Source organism: Talpa europaea (assembly GCF_964194135.1).
Source record: "Talpa europaea genome assembly, chromosome: 16".
In the NCBI taxonomy this organism is placed as follows: domain Eukaryota; kingdom Metazoa; phylum Chordata; class Mammalia; order Eulipotyphla; family Talpidae; genus Talpa; species Talpa europaea.
Genome location: NC_140084.1, coordinates 10,344,659 through 10,367,025, shown reverse-complemented (window position 1 = coordinate 10,367,025; position 22,367 = coordinate 10,344,659). Strand labels below are relative to the sequence as shown.

The 22,367-nt window shown below is 42.2% G+C and overlaps 1 protein-coding gene across 1 annotated transcript in view; it reads right to left on the bottom strand.

Annotated features, from left to right (window-relative positions):
* Positions 1–643: 643 nt before the first annotated feature.
* PKD1L3 (polycystin 1 like 3, transient receptor potential channel interacting) overlaps positions 644–22,367 on the bottom strand; it is a gene marked incomplete at both ends in the record, with an annotated part of 53,231 nt that continues 31,507 nt past the window's right edge. Inside the window, 16 exons of the mRNA XM_084256562.1 lie at positions 644–727; positions 1,583–1,714; positions 3,317–3,418; positions 3,983–4,193; positions 5,341–5,501; positions 6,050–6,177; positions 6,274–6,407; positions 8,539–8,854; positions 10,606–10,791; positions 11,509–11,649; positions 13,126–13,225; positions 17,723–17,957; positions 18,054–18,246; positions 18,865–19,045; positions 19,792–19,991; positions 20,308–20,504. Of these exons, the coding sequence (XP_084112688.1) occupies positions 644–727; positions 1,583–1,714; positions 3,317–3,418; positions 3,983–4,193; positions 5,341–5,501; positions 6,050–6,177; positions 6,274–6,407; positions 8,539–8,854; positions 10,606–10,791; positions 11,509–11,649; positions 13,126–13,225; positions 17,723–17,957; positions 18,054–18,246; positions 18,865–19,045; positions 19,792–19,991; positions 20,308–20,504 (2,701 nt within the window). The remainder of the gene's footprint in view (positions 728–1,582; positions 1,715–3,316; positions 3,419–3,982; positions 4,194–5,340; positions 5,502–6,049; positions 6,178–6,273; positions 6,408–8,538; positions 8,855–10,605; positions 10,792–11,508; positions 11,650–13,125; positions 13,226–17,722; positions 17,958–18,053; positions 18,247–18,864; positions 19,046–19,791; positions 19,992–20,307; positions 20,505–22,367) is intronic.

Genomic DNA, 22,367 nt, shown 5'->3' with positions numbered 1-22,367 from the left:
GAAGTACACTGCTGAGGGGAGCAGCGGGCGGCAGGAGAGGTCTGCGCGCCAGGTGGGACCCTCCTCTGGTGGCCAGGGAGCAGCCGGGGATCGAACCGGCGCTGCAGAGGCTGTGGGCAGCTTCGCAACCCAGTGCTCAACCGCTGCGCCACTGGGGAGGCCCCAGTGGAGAGTATTTTAAACAAAAGACCATGCTAGCACAAGCCAGAGCCAGACCTCACCGTTGGCTCCCTAGGTAATGCAGAGGCCTGCAGTAGTAAGAAGCCCATTTCCATTGCTTTCTCCATTGTGTATTTACGCCTGATGTCATCTATGAGTTTGCTTGGTTACTGTTACAGGTAACAGCCCTAGTATAGGACTCCCTATCAGCCAAATCTCAGGCTTTTTATCTTTTATTTTTAATAAGCTGCAGTGAGGTCACATCTGACTCATTCTTGGAACATAGGTGGTGAGTGTTCTTTGTCAGCAGAGGTGGTTGATCTTGTATCACTCTTGCAGCTTTAACCTTTTCCTAATAGTGCCAAGAACTTGTTGCCAAGGGGATTTTGACTCCTTGCTAACAATTAAAACTTCTAAGTTAGATTATGCAAAGATAAGTAGTAAGCCAGACTAAGTAAATTAGAATAGTTCACCTTTTAAAACTTCATTGTGTTCTGTTGCACTGGATTCCTAACAAACTCGAGAGCTTCTGTAGCAGCACGTTTATCAGTGTAGCTTCTTTCCGAGTCTGTTTGAAAGCAAAAAGGTAAGGAATTGTTGCTAATGTTAGAGAAAAGTACCAAAGATACAAAGAAATTGTAAATATAAATAGTGAAGATGTTGTAGAGCAACCCCGATACAAAACGGGGTGCCTGACTGTGGGTCCTCACCCGCGCGCCTAAAAGGACTTATCAATGCTCTACTGCAGGCACACGTGAAAGGTTAATAAAAGGTTTATTTACAAGGGAAGGGGAAATGAGGAAATGTACAGCTCTGGGAGAAAAGCGGGAGACAAAGTTTTAAATGAGTCCTACCCGATCCGCCGATCTGGAACCCCAAAATGGCGCTCTGAGAGCTGGCCGCCAGCCAGGAGCGGTGAAGCCGGGAGGCGAGCGATCGCGAGCCAGAGAGAGCCCTAGGCCCACGTGTTTGGTTTTTTATATCCAACCTGGCTGCCCAACTCCACCCTCAGGTCCCAGCCACCCTCCCCTTGGTGGTGATGGGATTTGTCTTCCCCAATGTCCTGATGGTTTTAGTCTGGAGTGGGGGTGGAGTCCACAAAGCCTGTATGGGATTAACTCAGGACATCACTTCCCCCTAACAAAGATACTATTTTGTTTAATTTACTGTCAGGCATTGGAATGATAGGTTTTGCTACCTAGTGGTTGAGGGCAAGCTCTTTAGAGGATAGTGGCTAGAGCACTTGGCAATTTGGGTTTCCCCAGAAAATGGTTGGCAGAGCAATGATGACAAATAAAAAGGGATATGCTGATAAGCTACATGGTCAGCCTATAATCCTAACAGCAGTATAGTTGAGCTTTTCCAGTGATAAAGCATCATGATATAATTTATTTTGCAATTACCAAGTTAGAGAATTACCTACCTTAAGGGACTTTCTTTCTTTACCAAAAGTCATTAGAATGGCAGAAACAAAAAGGTTAATGATCACAAGTCCCATCAAGATCACACTGGTGAGGATCAGGAAGACACCCAGGACTGGGTCTAAAGCAATAACCTGGAAAGACAATAAAACACTTTTGAGTTTAAACACTGACAAATTAATTCTACTTTAAAAAGGTAAGTTAATGTGCTAATGTTTGGATATACTCACATAAAACAAACTGGTGGTAACCAAGGAGAAAAGCAAAAATATTAAGAAAAATACTTTTGAGTGGACAGAAGAACAAGAAGGATAACTAAGGGTATAAAAATATGATTTCAGGGCTTTCAAAAGAAAACAGGTGAGTTGCAATGGAATTATAAATGATTTGCAGCCCATGTAAATTTAGGCAATTCTGGAAAATACAAACTAAATGTGGAAGCTTCAAAGAGTGAATTCAAGAATAAATACATACCAGAAATGATAACGAAAACTCTGCCATACCAGGAACCTTCTATTCTAAACAGAGAAACATTCCAATAAAATCTTAACAGGTTAGCTAGAGAAAACAGGCCTTTACTGTGGGTTTAAAAAGTTTTGTTTTGTTTTTCCATTTTATTTTTAGAAGTGTCTGAATTTGGCCTTTTTTTTTTTTTTTTTTTTTTTTTTGCTTTTCAGCATAAGGTCTTTCAAATTTAGGGCTTATTAAAATTAAGTTTCCTTAACATTCTTTTTACATTTAATAAATGGTGTTTAGAATTTGTTAGCTTATCCAATTAATTACCTTTCGAGTCTAGGTTATCAGAATAAGCCTTGATAAAAATCTTGCTAATTTTATAAATTTGAACTGTGTTTTTGTTCCCCTGATCAAAACTATTCAATATATGTGCTAGTGTTTGGGCTCTAAACCTTAGGAGATTCCTAGCTTTACTTTTTTTTTTTTTTTAAAGATTTATTTATGCATACAAGAACTAGGGTACAGGCCAGAGGTGCAGGGGGGTGGTTTGCGGGGAGGGTAGAGTGGGGCGAGAGGATTCACCAGAGACAGAGTTGGGAACAGAACAGGCAGACTGACTGAAATACACTGCTGAGGGGAGCAGCGGGCAAGTCAGGAGAGGTCTGCTGCACCATGTGGGTAGCTCCCTGGCTGGCCGGGGATTGAACTGGTGCTGCAGAGGCTGCAGACAGCTTCACAGTGCTTCGCTTAACCCCTTGCACCACCAGGGAGGCCCCACCTAAATTTACCTTTTAAGTTGGAAGGCTGAGGTGTATATTGGTAGTCCTTTGGGGAAAAGAATCCACTCTATGAAATAAGTATATATTGATTATAAACAGAGTTCAACCTAGAACTATACCTCCCTATTTTTTAAAGTCAAACTTCTATTGTACACTTGAAAGGGCCATAGAGAAAGAAGCAGCAAATCATGTTAATCTGGTCAGATAAGAGGGTGCCAGTTAGGTTCCGTGTCCATGACAATAAGGTTAAGGATGTGAGCAGTGAATGTGGGACTCCGTACTTACAAATGGGCAGATGTATAAAAGTAACAACCACTCAAAAACTATACTTAGGCGGTACATAAAACTGAATGGCAAAAAAAAAAAAAAAAAAAAAAAAAAACGGAATGGCAAAGGATCTATCTCCTTTTTTAGTGTGCAGCAATGCAGCAGGGGTGGATTTAGAAGCAATTCTCCTTCCTAGTTAGATTAAACCAAATAGAATTGTATTGGGTCTTTCACCTCCTTGTGTGGAGTGATTCCCATCAGGAGGCCAACAACAGTCACTGCTGAACTGAAAAAAGTTCTGTAGTCAGAGATGCTCCATCCAAATAGCAGGTTAAACTGAAAAGGAGAAAGTCCAGTGAGAGGGTGTGGAGAGGAGGGGAGCCCATCTGCAGTTCTGTGCGGAGGTAATGGATGACAAGGCCAATGTAGAAGGCATGGGCTAGAGGCCATTTAAATCACTGTATCTAGGTGGGGGGGTCCAGTGGGTCATTACCAGGGCCTTGCTGGTGGATGTGGTGAAGTAACATACATTTGTGGAGGTGTAAACCTGTACCCCTAAGGCATATATTGTGGTGTAAACATTACCTCAATAAAGTTTTTACAAAAATTGCTATGCCTAATAAGTTCCTTTGTATTGTGTATTGTTAAGTACTGCATTTTGCTGTTTTCATGTAAATTATATCTTTATCCTGTGAGCTAAGTTTTATCCTCATTTTAGAGATGAGTTTAATTATAGTTAAGTATGAATTTATAACTAAAACCAGTTTTTTACTCCACTGCCTTTTCTCCAACACTCATTGTCCATTTGCACTGATGGTTTTCCACACAGTGACTTAAGTAGTGTGATTACAAGACTCTAGTATACAAAGGAAAACAAAGACACTGGGAGCGGGGGCTTACAGCAATGGCATAGCCTGTCAGCAGGATCAAGAGGACCAGCAAGAAGCCCACCACCTCGTCCCAGGATCGGCTCAGTGTTCTGCCAATAACCTGCAGCCTGGGATTATGATGTAGCAGGTTCCACAGCTGAAGTGTTGCCAGTAGAACCAAGAATCCCACAAGGTAGGTGACAGCTGAGTTTACTTTTATCACCTCGTAGAAGCTGATGAACCTGTACCAAGGAAGGCTGACAGTTACTGAGTGTGAACTGTATGCCATCATCAGTTCCTCATGGCAGTTTCTCCAGCATGCCCACTGCTGAAATGCAGCTGCTCTCAGGCCTTTAGGTCAGAAACCGATATATGAATGATTTGTGTGGCCGCATACCTTGTGGATGTGAGAGTATTGGCAAAAGGCTGCATTGTTTGGCTGGCAAGTGTGTCATTGAATTCATCTTGGAACTCAAGACCAGCCCCCACTACGCTGGTGTGTTTTCTGTTGCACTCTGCATTGTTCTGTGGCAGTAGCCATCCATGTAACAGGCTCAACAGCACTGAGTGAAAGATCATAAACTCGGGGTGAATGAGGAGTGTTAACAATTAAATTTTGTTATATGTGAGAGGCATTTTTAGTTTTCTGCTTTATCAACTAGGTTACTTGGAAAGACACACTCCCCAAGCCACCACCTCCCATTATGAGCAATTTGGTACTCAATCACAGTTCTTTTATTGTTTAAGACGGAGGCAATGCCAAAGAGCAGGCTGGATGGACCTCAGCTGCCAACCCCCACACAGAACCACTGTCCCTATATTAAGAACCCTCTATAAAACGACCTGGGACGCTGCCTCAGGAAAAGTTTTAAATGGATTAGTGGTGCAGCATGTTGGCCACTAGAAAGATTATACTTGGTCTGGGAAATAGCTTTTCCCTATGGGAAACATCAGAGAAAGTGCCCATTGGGTACCTGAATTTATGTTGGTATGAATGAACATCCCCACCAGAAACCAACCCCATTCGGATTTAAAGGACGGGTTTGTTAGGGTTTTATTTAAGAAATTTTAGCTACATGATGCTTAGGCTTTATTCCTTGGCTACATTGTAAAATGACCAATTCTAGATTCCTGGTGTGTGAAATTTAAATGCTTAAGCCTTGATGAGCACTTACCTGGAATACAGTGAAGGCAGAAAGTTTTTTAACCTGATGAGTGGTATAAATGGTTTCTAGTTAATTGTTTTCTCTCCTGTGTGCATTAGTCTGAGTTTTGTCCCAGATCTAGTAGGGGAGTAGAGGTGGAAGGGGAGTTTGCGAGAATACTTGTTTGTAAACAGTAGACTTTTGACACTGAGTAGGAATACCTTGTACCCCTCAGACTCCTTACCTGTCCCGGTCATAGCGGTATTGTGCCATGTTTTTCTTAAGAAGAGAAAAAAGCTTCATGTTAAGTCCCAAGCTGATAAAACTAATGAGGATTATGCTCATGTCCAGAACATTTCTTTTTCTAGTGAAGAATCTCCATCTCTGCCGTTTTAGTCGGCGACCCTAAACACACACACACACACACCAGTCACTACTGCTCATAGAAATGTTAGAAACACCAGCAAAGCATTCATCTGGACACCTGTCATATTTAACCTGAACCCAATGGGTTATGCTCTGTGCTCTGTAATTACCCAGCTGCTGCTTCTGGAAAAGTTGGCCTCTAATACAGCTTTAATTAGTCACATTCTTTTTCCTGTTGCTTAAATTTAATCAAACTTCTAAATTAGTTATTAAGCCTGAAAACAAAATATTGTGTTTATCTTAAAATATATTCTTTGGGTGCAGTCATCTGTATTTTTTTGGTTAGTATTTGCTGTGTTCACTGTATTTTCAACCTCTTGCTATTACCTTATATAGGAGTAATACAGCTGTACAAATGTATTCATTTAGAGAATTAATGCTACAGAAAATCAAAAGAACCACTAGGTAGAAAATAAGTTCTTTAACTGTATTCAGGTTCTAGAAAAGTCCTAGTAATAGCTCATTGTAGAGTTTCCCAAATAACACCTGGCAGTCTTGAGAATTTACACCTAACATTTTCAATTCACCTGTATGAAGGCATGGTAACAGATGAGTAGATAATAGATGACTTGTGAGGTGACAAACCAGACAAAATCCTTCTTCGATGTCTGAAGGAAAGTTAAACTGTCCAGTCTTACAGAAGTAAAGAAGGCACCTGAGAATAACAAAACACCTGGAGTCAAGAGTCCTTAAAACTTTTGCCCTCTTCCCTTCAAATTGTCTCTGAAATAACCCCAAGAGGTCGTCATACCCACATTGTTGGACTCCACAACCAGAGTCACTGCACAGAACAGGTTTACGTTAGCATTGAAGACCACAAATTCCACAAAAAGGCTTCTGGTGCAGTGGTCTAGCCAGTGGTTCTGTTCAAGATGTTGTAGCATCCTGGGAAAACAGAGAAGGATGGGGCCAGTTACTTCTCCATTCCATCCTATAACGGAGGGGCCTGCCATGGCATTTCCAGTATCACTCACATGCCAGGTAGGAAGCTACATTTCCCAAGGTAGAATCCCCATAAATTATTTCATGATTGCTGCTGCCCCCACTAGTGATAAATAAATATAAATTTAGAAGATTGAAAGTGAAAGTCGTCATAATAGCATGAAATAACACAGTGAAGGCACACACACACAAAAAAACAAAACCCAAGGTTAAACATTCAAGAAAGCATATTTGGCATTTAAAGTCTGAGGAAGGGCCTCCCTTGTGGCGCAGGGGGTTGAGTGCAGCACTGTGAAGCTGTCCGCAGCCTCTGCAGTGCCAGTTTGCTCCCCGCCGGCCACAGAGATGCCTACATGGTGAGGCAGACCTCTCCTGTTTTGCCCACTGCTCCCCTCAGCAGTGTATTTCAGTCAGTCTGCCTATTTTGCTCCCCACTCTGTCTCTGGTTAATCCTCTCACCCTCCCACACATCTGGCCTGTACCCAGTTCTTGTATAAATAAATAAATCTTTAAAAAAAATATAAAGTTTGAGGAAGAATTAATCTTATATGATGTGTTAACTATTTCTATTGATAATACTATTAATCTTTCTAACAGCTAATCAGTTTTGAGAGGGGAAAGAGATCAAAATGCCCATTATTTGGCATTATTTTTGAGTAACTTCTTGCTATAGATTTAAATGAGGTGGGCCTTCCCGGTAGCGCAGCGGTTGAGCACTGGGGTGCGAAGCTGCCCGCAGCCTCTGCAGCACCGGTTCGATCCCCGGCTGCTGGGCGAGGGTCCCACATGGCGTGCAGACCTCTCTTGCCACCCGCTGCTCCCCTCAGCAGTGCACTTCGTCAGTCTGCCTGCTCTGCTCCCCGCTCTGACTCTGGTGAATTCTCTTGCCCTCCCATGCTTCTGACTGTGCCCAGTGCTTGTAAAAATAAATAAATCTTAAAAAAAAAAATTTAAATTAGGTAATTTCAATCTCTTCATTTGTGATTTAGTAATCATTTTAATTCAGGCTTTTTCATATATATAATGAGAAAGACTCAGCATTAACGTAGAAAACTACTCTGTAAGTCTATCAATTCAACTTTGGCATTTGCATTTCGATTTTGAATTGATCATATGAGATAGTATTTCTTTTTACATTTGAAGATTATAGTTTGTTCAAGCTGAGTTACCTGATTTCAACTATAGCTAAAATTGAAATTGGTATTTGTTTTGGGCCTCCCTGGTGGCACAAGGGGTTAAGTCTCAGCACTATGAAGCTATCAGCAGCCACTATGAGTTGATCTGCAGCCAGGGAGCTGACCCACATGGTGCAGCAGACCTCTCCTGTCTCATCCACTGCTCCCCTCAGCAGTGTGTTTCAGTAGACCCGCCTGTTCTGTTCCCCACTCTGTCTCTGGTGAAGACTATACCCCACCCCCATACCTCTGGCATACACCCTAGTGCTTGTATGCATAAAAAAATTAATCTTAAAAAAAAAAAAGAAATTGGTATGGTTTTTCTAGCTGAGAAAAAGAATGAGTTTTGCCAAATTGCCACACCCACACTATCCTCTGAAGAACAAAGAATTTTTATTTATTTTTAAATTTTTTTTAAAAGTTTTTTTTTAAAGATTTATTTATTTATTTATACAAGCACTGGGTACAGTCAGAATTGCGGGAGGGTGAGAGAATTCACCAGAGCCAGAGTGGGGAGCAGAACAGGCAGAAGGACCGAAGTACACTGCTGAGGGGAGCAGCGGGCGGCAGGAGAGGTCTGCGCACCATGTGGACCCTCCTCCGGTGGCCGGGGAGCAGCCGGGGATCGAACCAGCGCTGCAGAGGCTGCAGGCAGCTTCGCAACCCAGCGCTCAACCGCTGCGCCACCAGGGAGGGCCCAAGAACAAAGAATTTTTAAACTAAAAGATATATGTTCTTAAAAGTATAACCTAAAAAAGGGTCTGAAAAGTGTCATAGACAGTACAATAACATTACAATGGCTGATGAAACTACTCAAATGGATCCTAAGTTCCCAATTGTCCTAAAAACGGACATCAGCAAACATCCTGGCCTCTTATTTGGAGCTCAGGCTGGCTTACCTGACTGCAGTACTGGAGTTTCTTCCCAGTCTCACAACATATCCTCCTCCTGAGTAAATGGCAAATTCCCCTTGAATAGGATGGCTACCCACTGTCTCTTGATTCTGATAATGCCAAATGCTGTCTGATTTTGTGATGTTTGTATCAGGAGGTCCCCAGTTAACCCCATAGTTCTCTGTATCCTCCTGAACATGGTGAGATGGGTTCACTTGTTCTTGGGGAGATACTGTAGTTGGAAAGAGGATGGCACCAGGAATGCGAATCTGACGAAGCAGAACATTGCCCAAAAGCAAGGAGTTCCCATCAGTAATAAATCCTAGTAAGAGAACACACATAGGAAACTTTTAACAACTGCCTCATTAAGTCAGTAACAAACTGCACACTTTCACTACTATTTTTAAAAAAAAGCATGTTTGGAGTTATTAGCTAATGCAAGCAGATAAGAAATAAGAGGAATCAAAATAAAGGAGAAAGTGAAATGATCAATTTGTAAATGATAACAGATTTAGATAAATTAAGGATCATCAACTGAAAGATGATAGCAAGATGGAACAGGAGGTCCCCTGCTTATATCTCCCTCTAACAACAATGACGTGCGGCTAGCCATCCATGGACAGTGTCTTTGTGGGAGCTTGGGATTCAGGTAGGAGACTGAGGACCATTTTGAGAAGGCAGACCCATGCAGGTGGCTGACTCACCCATTATGTCCTGGCTCTAGATTCAGAAACAGTTCTATACCCCTGCAGACTCAGCTACAGTCCCACAGACCTCAGTCCTGAATGGTTAGTAAACCAGCTCCACACCCTCTCAGCTGTGGTGCAGAAGCCCTGAGAAGTGATCATGCCAAATTCAGTCTGACAGTGGATCCTGAAATGGTTCTATTGCTAGGCTACACCAGCCTGTGCTAGCCACAGTACACAAGCAGCCCGGCCAGTATAGGGCTCTCCTGGGAGACACGCCCCAGAAGTAGGCCTGTTGACTGCACCTAACTACAAATCCAGAAACTGCCCTATAATCCAGCTCCAGTCCTTCCTAGCCACAGTCAGGAAACATGCCCAGGAGGGGACCTGGCAGGAGGCATCACCATCTCTCCCTCTAGAACTGGGTCTGCAGACATTGGTCCTGACGGTTGGTCTGATGAAGCACTGGGAGTTGGTTCTGGCCCCTCTCTGCCATTGTACAGGCCGGTCCTGCTTGCCCAGGGACCCACCCAATGATCTAGTAGGAGCCCTCCCTTGGGCCTTGTGGGACCCAACACACCTGGTAACAGCCCCACCTTCTGTGGACCCCAAAGCAGATTGCCATGCCAGGGACAGCCCGACTGAACAAGGTTCTGGAGTCAGTCCTGTCTACTCATGGACCAGATAGGAGCTACCTGACCAAGACCCTGCTAAGAGGCCCATCAATCATGAAACCCTCTGTGGATCCCGCAACAGACACATGACTCAATTCCAACCCAGTTTAATTGAGATTCTGGAGCTAACCCCTTCAGCCAGAAAGCTGCAAGGTCTTTACCCTGAAACCAGTCTGTTATGACTGGAAAAGGCATTTGGGCCTCAAATGTGCACAACAATGCAAGGCTTTATGGGTCACAATGTCAAAATAAACTCGACATCTCTAAGGGAAAATAATAAAGCTCCAATAACTACCTCAAAGAAAGGGAGATGTACAAATTGCCTGACAATTCAAAACAATCACTGTAGGGAAAAATACAAGAGAACACAGACAGCTAAATGAAATTAGTTAAACAATGCATGAACGACATCACTTATAAGGGAAATGCAAATTAAATCCACAATGAGGTAACACCTCACCCCTGTGAGAATGGCTTATGTCAAAAAGAAACAACAAATGATGAGGATGTGAAGGAACACTCATCCACTGTTGATGGGAACACAATTCAGTGTAGCTTCTGTGGAAAACAGGAAGGATAGCTCTTAAAAATATAAACATGGAGATCCCATAGGACCCAGCAATAACTCTGCTAGAATATGAAAACTCTAATACAAAAAGACTGAAAACTCCAATGTTCACAGCAGCATTTTCCGCAATAGCAATAGCTCTTACCTCTGTAATCCCCATACAGGTTAGGAAGGAGGGTGCGATTGGCCCAGGGGTAGAAATGCTTAAGGATTTTTATCTCTGAGAAACCATGAGAAAAGCTCTTCCAAATAGCTTGATGGAGGTAAAATCTATTGGAGTTCTGTGCAGAGTAGACTGTAGTCATCAACAGGGCAAGAAAAAGGATTTGTACTGGTGGAAAGGTAAAAAATATCATGGTTGAGTGGTTAACTTAGAAACCTTCTATACACTTTTCTCCCCATATTTTTCAAATGAAAAAAAAAAAAAGGTTCATCCTAACAATTATAAATGCATAAGCCAACACATGTGGCTCTTAGTGATATCAACAGACATCGACAGATCCTCCCCACAATGACCCCAGCACTAAGTTATAAATTTTACTTAAGATACATAAAATCTCATAAAAACCACCCTTCCATCATGTTCCCTCTTCTTATTCCCCACTCCATCTGTGGAGACTATGGAGTCCATCTATGTTCACAAGAAGGGAGAGCATGAAAAATCATCATTTGTCTTCTGTGGTTGAGAGAAGCCAATAATCCAAACTCTAGAGGCACTGAATCAGCTACACTGCCCTTAAAGAACAGACATTTTCCAAAGCTTATTCATTTTTCCTCCACCCTGTGAGGGAAGTAGGTCAAGTTGTGCCATTACATTTAGGAGGTAGAGAAAGTGATTTATTCAAGCACATATTTATACCTGAGGACTCTAACTTCAAGAGTACGTCCCCTTAGCATACTACCTCATTTACTGAAACGCAGACTTTTTCAAGGTGAGCATTTTAAGATACTATTCCCCCTTTTACATTTTTCAATTTATCGTTACTCCCTCTTTCCTCACTGGGAAATGTGCTACAGAATTGACATACTAACATTTTCTTCTCCATACCCCAAATATCTCCCATCAGCTTGAGGATTCTGGTCTCTTTCACAGTTCTTTCTGGGCACTTAATTGGACTGTCCATAGCTGGAGCTACATAGACGGGGTTGTTCATATCTCTTGAGCCAGGTGATGATGTGGAACATTGTGCTGTTGAAAAATTCAAATGTGGACCAAAAAACATTAAATTTCATTAAGCAGTTATTCATCAGCATTTGTTGAACATCTATGAGTACCTGCAGGTCTACTGAGGTACACTGCTGAGGGGAGCAGCGGGCGAGTCAGGAGAGGTCTGCTGTGCCATGTGGGTTGCTCCCTGGCTGGGGATTGAACTCGTGCTGCAGAGGCTTCAGACAGCTTCATAGGTTGTGTCACCAGGAGGACCCCCATGCAATTCTTAATTAAAAAAACTCACAATAGGGCCTCCCTGGTGGTGCAGTGGGTTGAGCATAGCACTGTGAAGCTGTCCGCAGCCTCTGCAGCACGGGTTTGATTCCTGGCCAGCCAGGGAGATTCCCACATGGTGTGACAGACCTCTCCTGTCACACCTGCTCCTCCCCTCAGCAGTGCTTTCAGTTGTCTACCTGCTCTTCTCCCCGATCTGTCTCTCGTGAATTCTCTCACCCTCCTGCACCTCTGGCCTGCATCCCAGCTCTTGTATAAATTAAAAAAAAAAAAAATCTTTAAAAAAAAACCCCAAAAATGAGCCTCCCTGGTGGCGCAGCGGTTGAGCGCTGGGTTGCGAAGCTGCCCGCAGCCTCTGCAGCGCCGGTTTGATCCCCGGCTGCTCCCCGGCCACTGAAGGAGGGTCCCACATGGTGCGCAGACCTCTCCTGCTGCCCGCTGCTCCCCTCAGCAGTGTACTTCATCGGTCTGCCTGTTCTATTCCCCGCTCTGGCTCTGGTGAATTCTCTCACCCTCCTGCGCTTCTGACTGTACCCAGTGCTTGTATAAATAAATAAATAACTCTTAAAAAAAAAAAAAACCCAAAAACTCACTATCCAGTCTTCTTTAAGCAAGACATGTATTATTTACATGATTAAAACACTTAATTTTCCTGCGACCAGCTTTTTTGGTCTAGCATTGTGTTTGTGGATTGCTCCTTGTGATAATAATAAATAGGTCTAGTTAGTTATTTAGAGAGGAGACTCAGGTGTGGTGACTGAATGTGGGTAATAACAGGATCTTAGGACTTTGCTGACGTCTTTTAAAGAATGGTGATGCTCTTAACTGAAATGAGAATATACAGGAAAGAAGTGGATTTGTGGGGTAGGCAAATAATTCCATCCAGGCACATATAACCTGAGATACCTGCAGGTATTTAGACACTTGACGGTGAGCAACTGGAAACAGCACCTGGGTTAGGTGCAAGGAAGACTGAGGCGATCTAGAGCACAGGTGAGAGTGGAGGCGTGGAGAGAGGGTTGACCCAGGGAGGACAGCACTAGTAGCCTGGCCACAGGCTTGGTTAGCCCCAGGCAGAGTAGGAGGCACCATCGGCTGACTGGAGACAAGAGCCCTGACTGGATGACTTTATCTGAGTCAATGAGGTGCTGCAATTTCACTGTGGCACTCTAACTTGCTCTTTGCAAAATTAGATCTTAGTTGTTAGAACAACTTGATTACCCAAGAGTGCCAAGATCCTCCTGGTTTGTTGTTCCTTCTCTTTGTTGAGCCATGGCATCCTGTTCAGCATCAGTGAGAATAATAAAGCCAGTGAGATCACCTAGGCAGGAAAAACACAGAAGAATCTAATGAATAGATAAGGCAGGATCCAAAAAGGTGACATCATGATGTAAAGGAGAAGTGGACATTATTAATAAAGTTCAATCATTTTCCTCTTTATTTTTATGAAAGCCTGAGATTAAGTATTTTCATATTTTTTGGGGCAGAATCATCGGGATCTGATGGGGTCTTAGGAGTCTGAGGTTAATATGTGTTTTTGCTTATAGTCCATAATATGCTTGATTAGGGAAGCTTAAATTATTAAGTGATTTGTGATTTGCAGAAGTTGTTCAATAACACCTGTCCTTGGAAGGCCTTTGAATAGAGAAGATAGCCATTTTAAAAAAGTTCCCAGATGAAGTCTGTTATGCTAAGTAGTCATGGAATCCTAGCATTAAGAATGAAGTATCTGTTAGGGGAGACAAGTATCTCCCACTCCTTAAATTTCTGTGTTGGGTAGGAGAGTGAGCCATTCCTCAGGAGAAAGGCTCAAAGGTGAAGTTCCACACAACCACCCCTCCCCTGACCTGTGCAGGTGATTCGGCTGTAGCTGCTCTGCCCAGATCCCCCAGGGTAGCAGAGGGTTGAGACCCTTCTTTCTGTTTCCACTTTTGTAGTTTAATGAGCTTGAGGAGGCAATTCTGGAGTGTCTGCTCTAAAGACTGAAAGTTGTTCTCCAGTGGAATGTCTCAAGGACTAGATTTTTGGGATAAAGGCATAAACATGTATTATCTTTTCAAACCTTACACATTTGCTAGATCCTTTGCTGCAATGATACCTGTAATTAACACATCCACTTCTACCTCTTCTGTTACTCTTTGTATATTTTTCCAATTTTTTAAACTGAAGTAACACGTGTTAATATGTTAAATATTATAAGTATTTGCAAAAGAAGAAAAATTAGAGAAAAAACCCTTAAAACCTGGAATATATCCTTTTCATTTTTGTCTTAAAATAGCTGTACTTGCTATTCACTTCATAACATTTTCTGTGGTGTTTGCAGTGGTGGCTTGGCATTTCATTAGATGGAAATGGTTGTTTCCTAATATATATTAAACAATGTTCTATTTTTAGACATTGAAGTTGTTGCCAATTAATTTTATTATTATAAACCTGAATTTCCTTGAAGAGATACTTAGAGGTGAAACTCACTGAGCAGAGGGATGCAGAATTTGAAGATTTTTACTGCAGACTGACAATTTCAACAAGCATGAGCATCCATTTCCCCTGTCATCACATTGTATTACCATCTTTCTTTGCCATTTTAATTTTACAAAATCATGTTTATTAAAGTAATGTTGGTTTACAACACTGTATATGTCTTAGGGGTACAAGCTGACACCTTTACAGATGTCTGTGACCACCAAGCCCATCACCACAGCCATCCACCATCGTTCAGTGAGCCCATCTTCCCTTTGTTCTTTGCCCCTACTTGGCCCTCTGATAACCTCAGTTCTGCAGCCCAATTTTAAGGTTTTGGTTTAGTCTGTTCCTTTGTTGTTGTTTTTTTATATTTCACATATGAGGAATTCATCTAGTATTTGCCTTTCTCTCTCTGACTTATTTTGCTTATTATAATCCCCTCCAGTTCCATCCATATTGTAACAAACATTCTTTGTCATTTTTAACAGCAAAAGTGGAAAGTTATTGTTCTACTTCTAAGATCAGGAACAAGATAAGGATACTCACTTTTTTTATTTAAACAAACACCTGCTCTTTATTTATTAATTTTTAAAAAAGATTTACTTATTTATGCATACAAGAGCTAGGGTACAGGCCAGAGATGTGGGGGTTGAGAGGATTCACCAGAGACAGAGCGGGAAACAGAACAGGCAAACTGACTGAAATACACTGCTGAAGGGAGTAGCGGGAGAGACAGGAGAGGTCTACTGCACCATGTGGGTTGCTCCCTGGCTGCCCGGGGATCGAACTCATATTGCAGAGGCTGTGGATTGCTTTATAATGCGGTACTTAACCCCTTGCACCACCAGGGAGGCCCAAGGATATTCACTCTTACTATTATTTAACATAGTATAGGAAGTCTTGGCCAGAGCAGTTAAATAAGAGGTACCCAGATTGGAAAGAAGAAAGTAAAACTGTTACTACATGTGGATAATGTGATTTGACACACAAACCCTAAAGACTCCAGCAGAAAACTTAGACTAAATTGTAGACTACAAAATCAGTATTCAAAAATCTGTGTATTCTATCTGCAACCAATGCCCTAACATAAAGAGAAATGAAGACATCAACATAATTTAACAAATATTTATATTTAACATATACATATTTCTTGAACTTTCTTGTCCAGTCCTCTCCAGGACACATGCATCGCCAATGCATGCAATCACCTGGGAGGCTTTTAAACATGCTGGGCCAGAGATTATGATTTAGCTGGTAGGGAGCAAGGCCTGGGCATTAAGAATTTTCAAAGCTTCCCTGGTGTGCTTGTGTTTGCCTAGGCCCAACTTCTTGGTTTCTTAAAGCAGAGGCAATTCTGTCACTAAAATGCAGATCTTTGAAAAGTGCATAGGTCAGACATGTCGGTTTCTTCAACAAATATACTGTAAAAAAGTAGCAAAAATAGACAATGAGAGAAAAAGGGAGGAGGAAACAATAGGTATGATGTTAGAGAGACACCCACTAACTGCAACACAACTACAAAATGAGCTTTGAGGCAACTGGGAAAAGCTGAACATTGATTTTTCAAAACTGTGGCAAAATATATACAATGAAAATCCTTAATATCTTAATCTTTTTAAAGTGCATAGTTCAGTAAAGAGTGGCTATTAAGAAATTATTGCTAGGGCCTCCCTGGTGGCGCAGGCGGTGGAGTGCAGCGCTGTGAAGCTGTCCACAGCCTCTGCAGTGCTGGTTCGATCCTTGCCGGCCTTGGAGCAACCACATGGCGATCAGATCTCTCCTGTCTCACCTGCTGCTCCCCTCAGCAGTGTATTTCATCAGTCTACCTGTTCTGTTCCCCACTCTCTCTGGTGAATCCTCTCACCCTCCTGCGCATCTGGCCTGTACCCTGGGCTCTTGTATAAATTAAAAAAAAAAATCTAAAGAAAAAAATTATTGCTATTTAGGCATGATAATGATTTTATATTTATGTTTTTTAAAGAGTCTATCTTTTAGGAATATATGAATATTTGGGCCTCCCTGGTGGCAGGGGTTAAAGATACAGTGCGATCAAGCTATTGCCAGCCTCTGCAACATGAGTTCGATCCCCGGCCAGGGAGCTGGACCCACGTAGTGCAGCAGACCTCTCGCCCGCTGCTCCTCTCAGCAGTGTATTTCAGTAGATCTGCCTTTTCTGCTGCCCACTCTGTCTCACTCCCCACTCTGTCTCTGGTTAATCCTCTCACCACCCCCCACCCCATCCCTGGCCTACACACCAGTTCTTGTATGCATAAATAATCTTTTTTTAAAAAAAGAAATAAATGACTATTTATGGATAAAATGATACAAAGGCTGGCTTATTTTTTCCAAAGTAGATGAAACGAATTGGCCACAAATTGATAGTTAAAGCTGGGGAACAGCACCAGGCCCATTATACAGGTCTCTACAGTTTTAAGTTTGATAACCCCCCCCTTTTATGTTTTACTCTCTTCACCATTCCACCTGTGTCCACACCCCATCTGCCTCCCACCCCTTTAATTAAAAGTTTTATGTTGCTTATTTTTTCCTTCAAAGTAAGCCTTCTGTTGCTACTGATTTCCTTTTATTTATTTTTTTGAAGATTTATTTATTTATTTATACAAGCACTGGGTACAGTCAGAAGCACGGGAGGGTGAGAGAATTCACCAGAGCCAGAGCGGGCAGACTGAAGTACACTGTTGAGGGGAGCAGCGGGCGTGGCAGGAGAGGTCTGCACGCCATGTGGGACCCTCCCCCAGCAGCCGGGGATCGAACCGGCGCTGCAGAGGGTGCAGGCAGCTTCACAGTCCAGCACTCAACCGCTGTGCCACCAGGGGAGGCCCACTGATTTCCTTTTTATTTGTCCATTTAAACTATTTTTTTTTTTAAATTTATTTATTTATACAAGCACTGGGTACAGTCAGAAGCGCTGGCGGGTGAGAGGATTCACCAGAGCCAGAGCGGGGAGCACAGCAGGCAGACTGATGAAACACACTGCTGAGGGGAGCAGCAGGCGGCAAGAGAGGTCTGTCGCGCCATGTGGGACTCTCGCCAGTGGCCAGAGATCGAACTGGCGCTGCAGAGGCTGCGGGCAGCTTCACAGCCCAGCGCTCAACCACTGAGCCACCGGGGAGGCCCTCCCTTTAAACTTCTAATCCTTTTTAGCTGTACTTCTACTAGCCTATCAGTGTTGTTAGTTTTTTTCCTGTGATTACTCCACACAGATATGACAAATCTCACTCTGCCTTCTTTTTGTGCAAATTGTTGGAACTATTATGCATTTAATCTGACACCCACAGACCTGGGTTTCCCGAACTTCCAATTTCCCCCACGCCGGCATGACCCGTTTTTCACTTACCTTTATTGGCTGGCTGATGAAGATATTTTGAAGCACTGAAAGTACCAATGATATAACCCAGCTAGTGGCTTGATCTTTGCTCAGTTTCAGGCTGTAAAGTGCTGTAAAAAATGCTGCGGCCAGGCTGGTGACACCCAGAACAAGCCAGCAGATGTAAGTCAGACATCTGGGCAGGCTGCGAGAGGTGAATGTCTTTCCTTCTTCTGGGCTCAGGATGGGGAAGCTGGTGATCTCCCTGAAGAACATAAGTTGAAGGAACACAATCATAGCTAACAGATGAGAAAGAGGTTTGGGAAGATGCCAGGTGCTAAAGCTCGGTGTGGGGCATTACCTGGGTGAGCCTAGCTCTGTGGGCAGAGTACTTGTTTCCAAGAGTTCCTGGAGTTTCTGCAGTTGGCTGACTGCATCTAAGAAGTTACAAGTCTGGCCAGCTAGGCTGGAGCCCCATGTGCTCAGGTGACACTTCACCTTCTGCAGAACTCTGTGCAGGTAGCGGCAGAAATGATGATGGTTTTCAGGAACCACTGGAAATACATGCCCAGTTTACACTTTAACAAGTAGAGTTCAATAAATAGTAATTATTGGCAGAAATTGGCAACTCATGAATTGGGGACAGCATTAAATTTTCCAGCCAATAGACATCCACAGTGTTACTGTATTCTCTGTGTGCACTGATGAACTTGAGCAATGTGTAAGAGTCTACACTTTGATTTATATTTCAGAAACCCAATGGAGCTTTTTCACAGCATGGTAGTACATGTGACCTATACTAGGTAAATGCCCAGGAGGCATTTACCAAGTATTATTATATTTGAGAATCCATAAATTGCATAATCTCACCATTTCCTTGAAGAAAAGGAATAACGAGTCTCAGTAACTTCCAACAAAGCAGATAGAATATGAGGGTCTGATACAGAGAACATTCCTATGGGATCTTCCTGATCCTTTACTTTGTGTCACCAGATATACTGTCTCAAAAGTCACTAGAGGGATCAAAGCTAGCAGTTCTATAATGAGAGTCTGAAGAAGAACATGTTGAAGGCTGTCTCATCTCGAGAGGTATAGATAAGTAAGACAGTAAGAGGTGAGCAAGGGGGGGGGGGAGAAAAAAAGATTAGTTACTAAATCCTACTGAACTTTACCATTTGTCCAATAGGATTCCACCTGCTGATGACAACCTGGACCTTCTAAGTGAGAATGAACGAGGCTGGATAAAAGTTTCACGAGCTTGTTAATGTCGCAAGAACTCCATGAAGATTGCTCACTCTCTGAGAGTCTGTATGTCTTTCTCCTGAGCAGGAATCCAATGGTTTCCTTTAGTTCCTGAATACAGCACCATGTTGAGAAACATTAGTCTGTTTTACATCACTCAGGACTAGTAGCAATTGTAGATGGTGATGAGGCTGATTCTCAACCCAGAGGGGCATATGCATAGGTAAAGAACTTCAATTTATCGTTTCGTTACATTTTTCAAGGTGACTTCTTGAAGCTTTAAAACTATTGTTCTGAGAGAATACAGACTGAAAGAAGGGACAGTTGGATCCAATATCCAACACTAAACTCCCAGGTAGTGCACTCTACATCCACATTCAATTCTCAGGATACTTCGTAATCCAAAGAAAAACCAGAGACACAATGGGTCAAAGCTCAGGGGACAGGAATTAGGGAAAGGCTTCTAAGGAAAAGATGACCCCAAGAGCCTTCTAAGAGATGCTTTCTTTTTTTTTTTAAAAGATTTATTTATTTATTTATTTATACAACCTCTGGGTACAGTCAGAAGCGCGGGAGGGTGAGAGAATTCACCAGAGCCAGAGCGGGGAGCAGAGCAGGCAGAAGGACCGAAGTACACTGCTGAGGGGAGCAGCGGGCGGCAGGAGAGGTCTGCGCGCCATGTGGGACCCTCCTCAGGTGGCTGGGGAGCAGCCGGGGATTGAACTGGCGCTGCAGAGGCTGCGGGCAACTTCACAACCCAGTGCTCAACCGCTGCGCCACCCGGGAGGCCCGAGATGCTTTCTATTACAGGGGCATCAGCAGCATGTCATTGACCTAAAACCTGATGCCAAGCTTACCTCAACTATCTGTGTGTGAGAGAGAGGCTCAAAAGAAGCATCTGAGAGACAGGAGGCCTGGATGCGGGGAAACTGAGGCAGAGGTTCCTGCAGTTGAATCATCTGGAAGAGCCGCCCAATCGCCAGATTGATTGGGAAAAGGATGACAGCAGTTTGGATGCTGATAAACAGTTCAGACCAAGTCACAGCAAAGGGACCCACTGAAAAAAAAAAACATTGCATCCACCTTCATCCTCAGTACTTAAAATCATCCCAGTTATTTCTCTTCCAGGTATAAGTATTTATTTAGCAACTGAAGCATCTAAGGATGGAAAATTATTATGCAGTGAAGGAAGATCTTAATGTGCTCCAAAGGCTGCTTTGTTTATTAATGAATGAGAGCAGTGGGGAAAGTTGTTAAGAATACTCTAATATTGGAGCTGCAAAGGAAAATGAAGGCATGACTCTTCCTAATCCTGAAAGTAAGGGCAGTGGAATATATTAAAAATAAACATGTCACAAACAGCTTGTCCATACCTTGCTCATCTCTTTTGGTGGTGGAGTCGTTTATTTTCCAGAACATAATATTGACGACCATGTTGCAAAGCAGTAGGGTCAGGCAGCAAGTGAGCCACTGGACTCTTGTAAACTGGTTCCAAGGATGTCGAGTAGCAACTGAGAGCCACAGATAATCCTGGGTGAACTTTTCTACGATCATGGAGGAGAACAGGTATCTAAACAAGTAAATTAGAATGGGAAAGACATGAGATTCCATTCTGAAAGTGTCATAGAAAGTGTGATCTGCTTGGCAAAAAGCTATATAGCAATGACCCAACACATGTAGGATGAAGCCTTCAAGTGATATGATAACTATGTGTTATTTTAGGATAGAAAGGTTTTGAGGCTAAGGATAATTTATATTGTATGAGAGGTTAAACTGCAAAAACTACTGTTTTAGCTTTATAAGAGTTCTGAAACATCTTCACTTGTCAAACTTAAGGCTTCCATGCAACACAGTTTAGTAAATTCATACTTTGATTATCTTCTCTCCTCCAAATACGGAAGAACTAGAAATGAGATGCAAAAAGAACCAAAAATATTGACTTAGTTTAAAAACAAAATAAACATCTCTGAGGAAGAGAAATAGAATGACAAAACAAGGTGAGTTGTGGGTGAGGTGGGGAGCCACAACATTAAAACTGCTAATCAGATAAGAGTATAGGGGAATAGGAGAGAAAGAGGGGGAAAATTTTAACAATAATATCAATCAATATGAACATTCCAAAACTCCTCAACACATGAAGAAACCTAATGCTAAGAAAGGCAGCCAACACAATAACTCTGCCTATAATAAATTGATTTTATAGACATTCTGGCCAGGATTTTAATAAAAGTATTCCAGGTTGCTGAAAAATGTAAGTAAGGAATAATATTCACTTAAGAAGAATAAAAAAATTATGGAAATAAATAAAGTTAGGAATCTTGAAACTAAAATATATGGTTACTAAAACAAAACATTTAGGAGATAGGGATACAGTTGAAGAGAAAATTAGTAAACTGAAACATAGTACTAAATAGTTCACCCAGCACACATGTCACAGAGACAAAGAATGGGAAATAGATAGGCAAGAATGGTTTAAAAACATGAAGGATGGCTTGAGAGGCTCTAATATATAGTAAGGAATTGTCAGAGGATTTCAGAAGCAACACCTGAAAAGCTTTCAGAATTAAAGATGAGATTCTGTATATAAAAGGTACATTCTATGTTAAATGTATTTTACGCCATGATAAAAATTTTTAAGTACACTGTGAGTACCAAACAGGAGAAAAAGTAAATCCACAGTAAAGAAGAGCCATGGTAAATACTGGAACATTAAGGATAAAGGGGAAATACTGAAAAGAGAAAAGGCAGTATACTTTAAAAGAATAACAGTGAGACTGACAGAAGAATGACACAAGAGGTAGTGTTGGAAGGAAATTCTCCATAAATAGTTCACACCTAGACATTAGTAAAAAATCTACTCCTGAGCTATCTTTCAGGTATGTTTGTACAAGCAGATAGCCCCGGAAAGGCAGACACAGTGATTCTCTTTGGAGCAAATTTAATTACAATTCCAGATTGTGAAGACAGAGATGTTCTCCTTCCCCAGAGACATTTTAGGGTTATATAGAAATTGCCTTCTCACTCCTGGAGAGATTGGCTTACATTCGAGAGTAACAAAATTGTTGCTTCAATCCCTAGGGTAGGATAGTTCTTGAGTAGCTTCTACATAAGACCAGATCCCCCCTAATCTTGGGGTTCCTCTTTTGTAATGCATCTCCACTACATGCACAGATAACTCCTCATTACATTACCCTGTGGGTACTGAACTTCTGGGAACTGACACAAAACAATGCTACTATTGGTACAAGTTGTAAATTGTCTAAATCCATGTTGGTCAGTGAAACAGGTGGAGTAAACAACTCTGATGGTCTTTCTTCCACAAAAGCATTGATAAAACTACTTTTTAAAAAGCCAGAATTAACAATTTCAGAACTCAGGTAAATAACCAAAGGTTAGTAGCAGCCCTGGAGTGTTTGTTCAAGAAAAATGACTG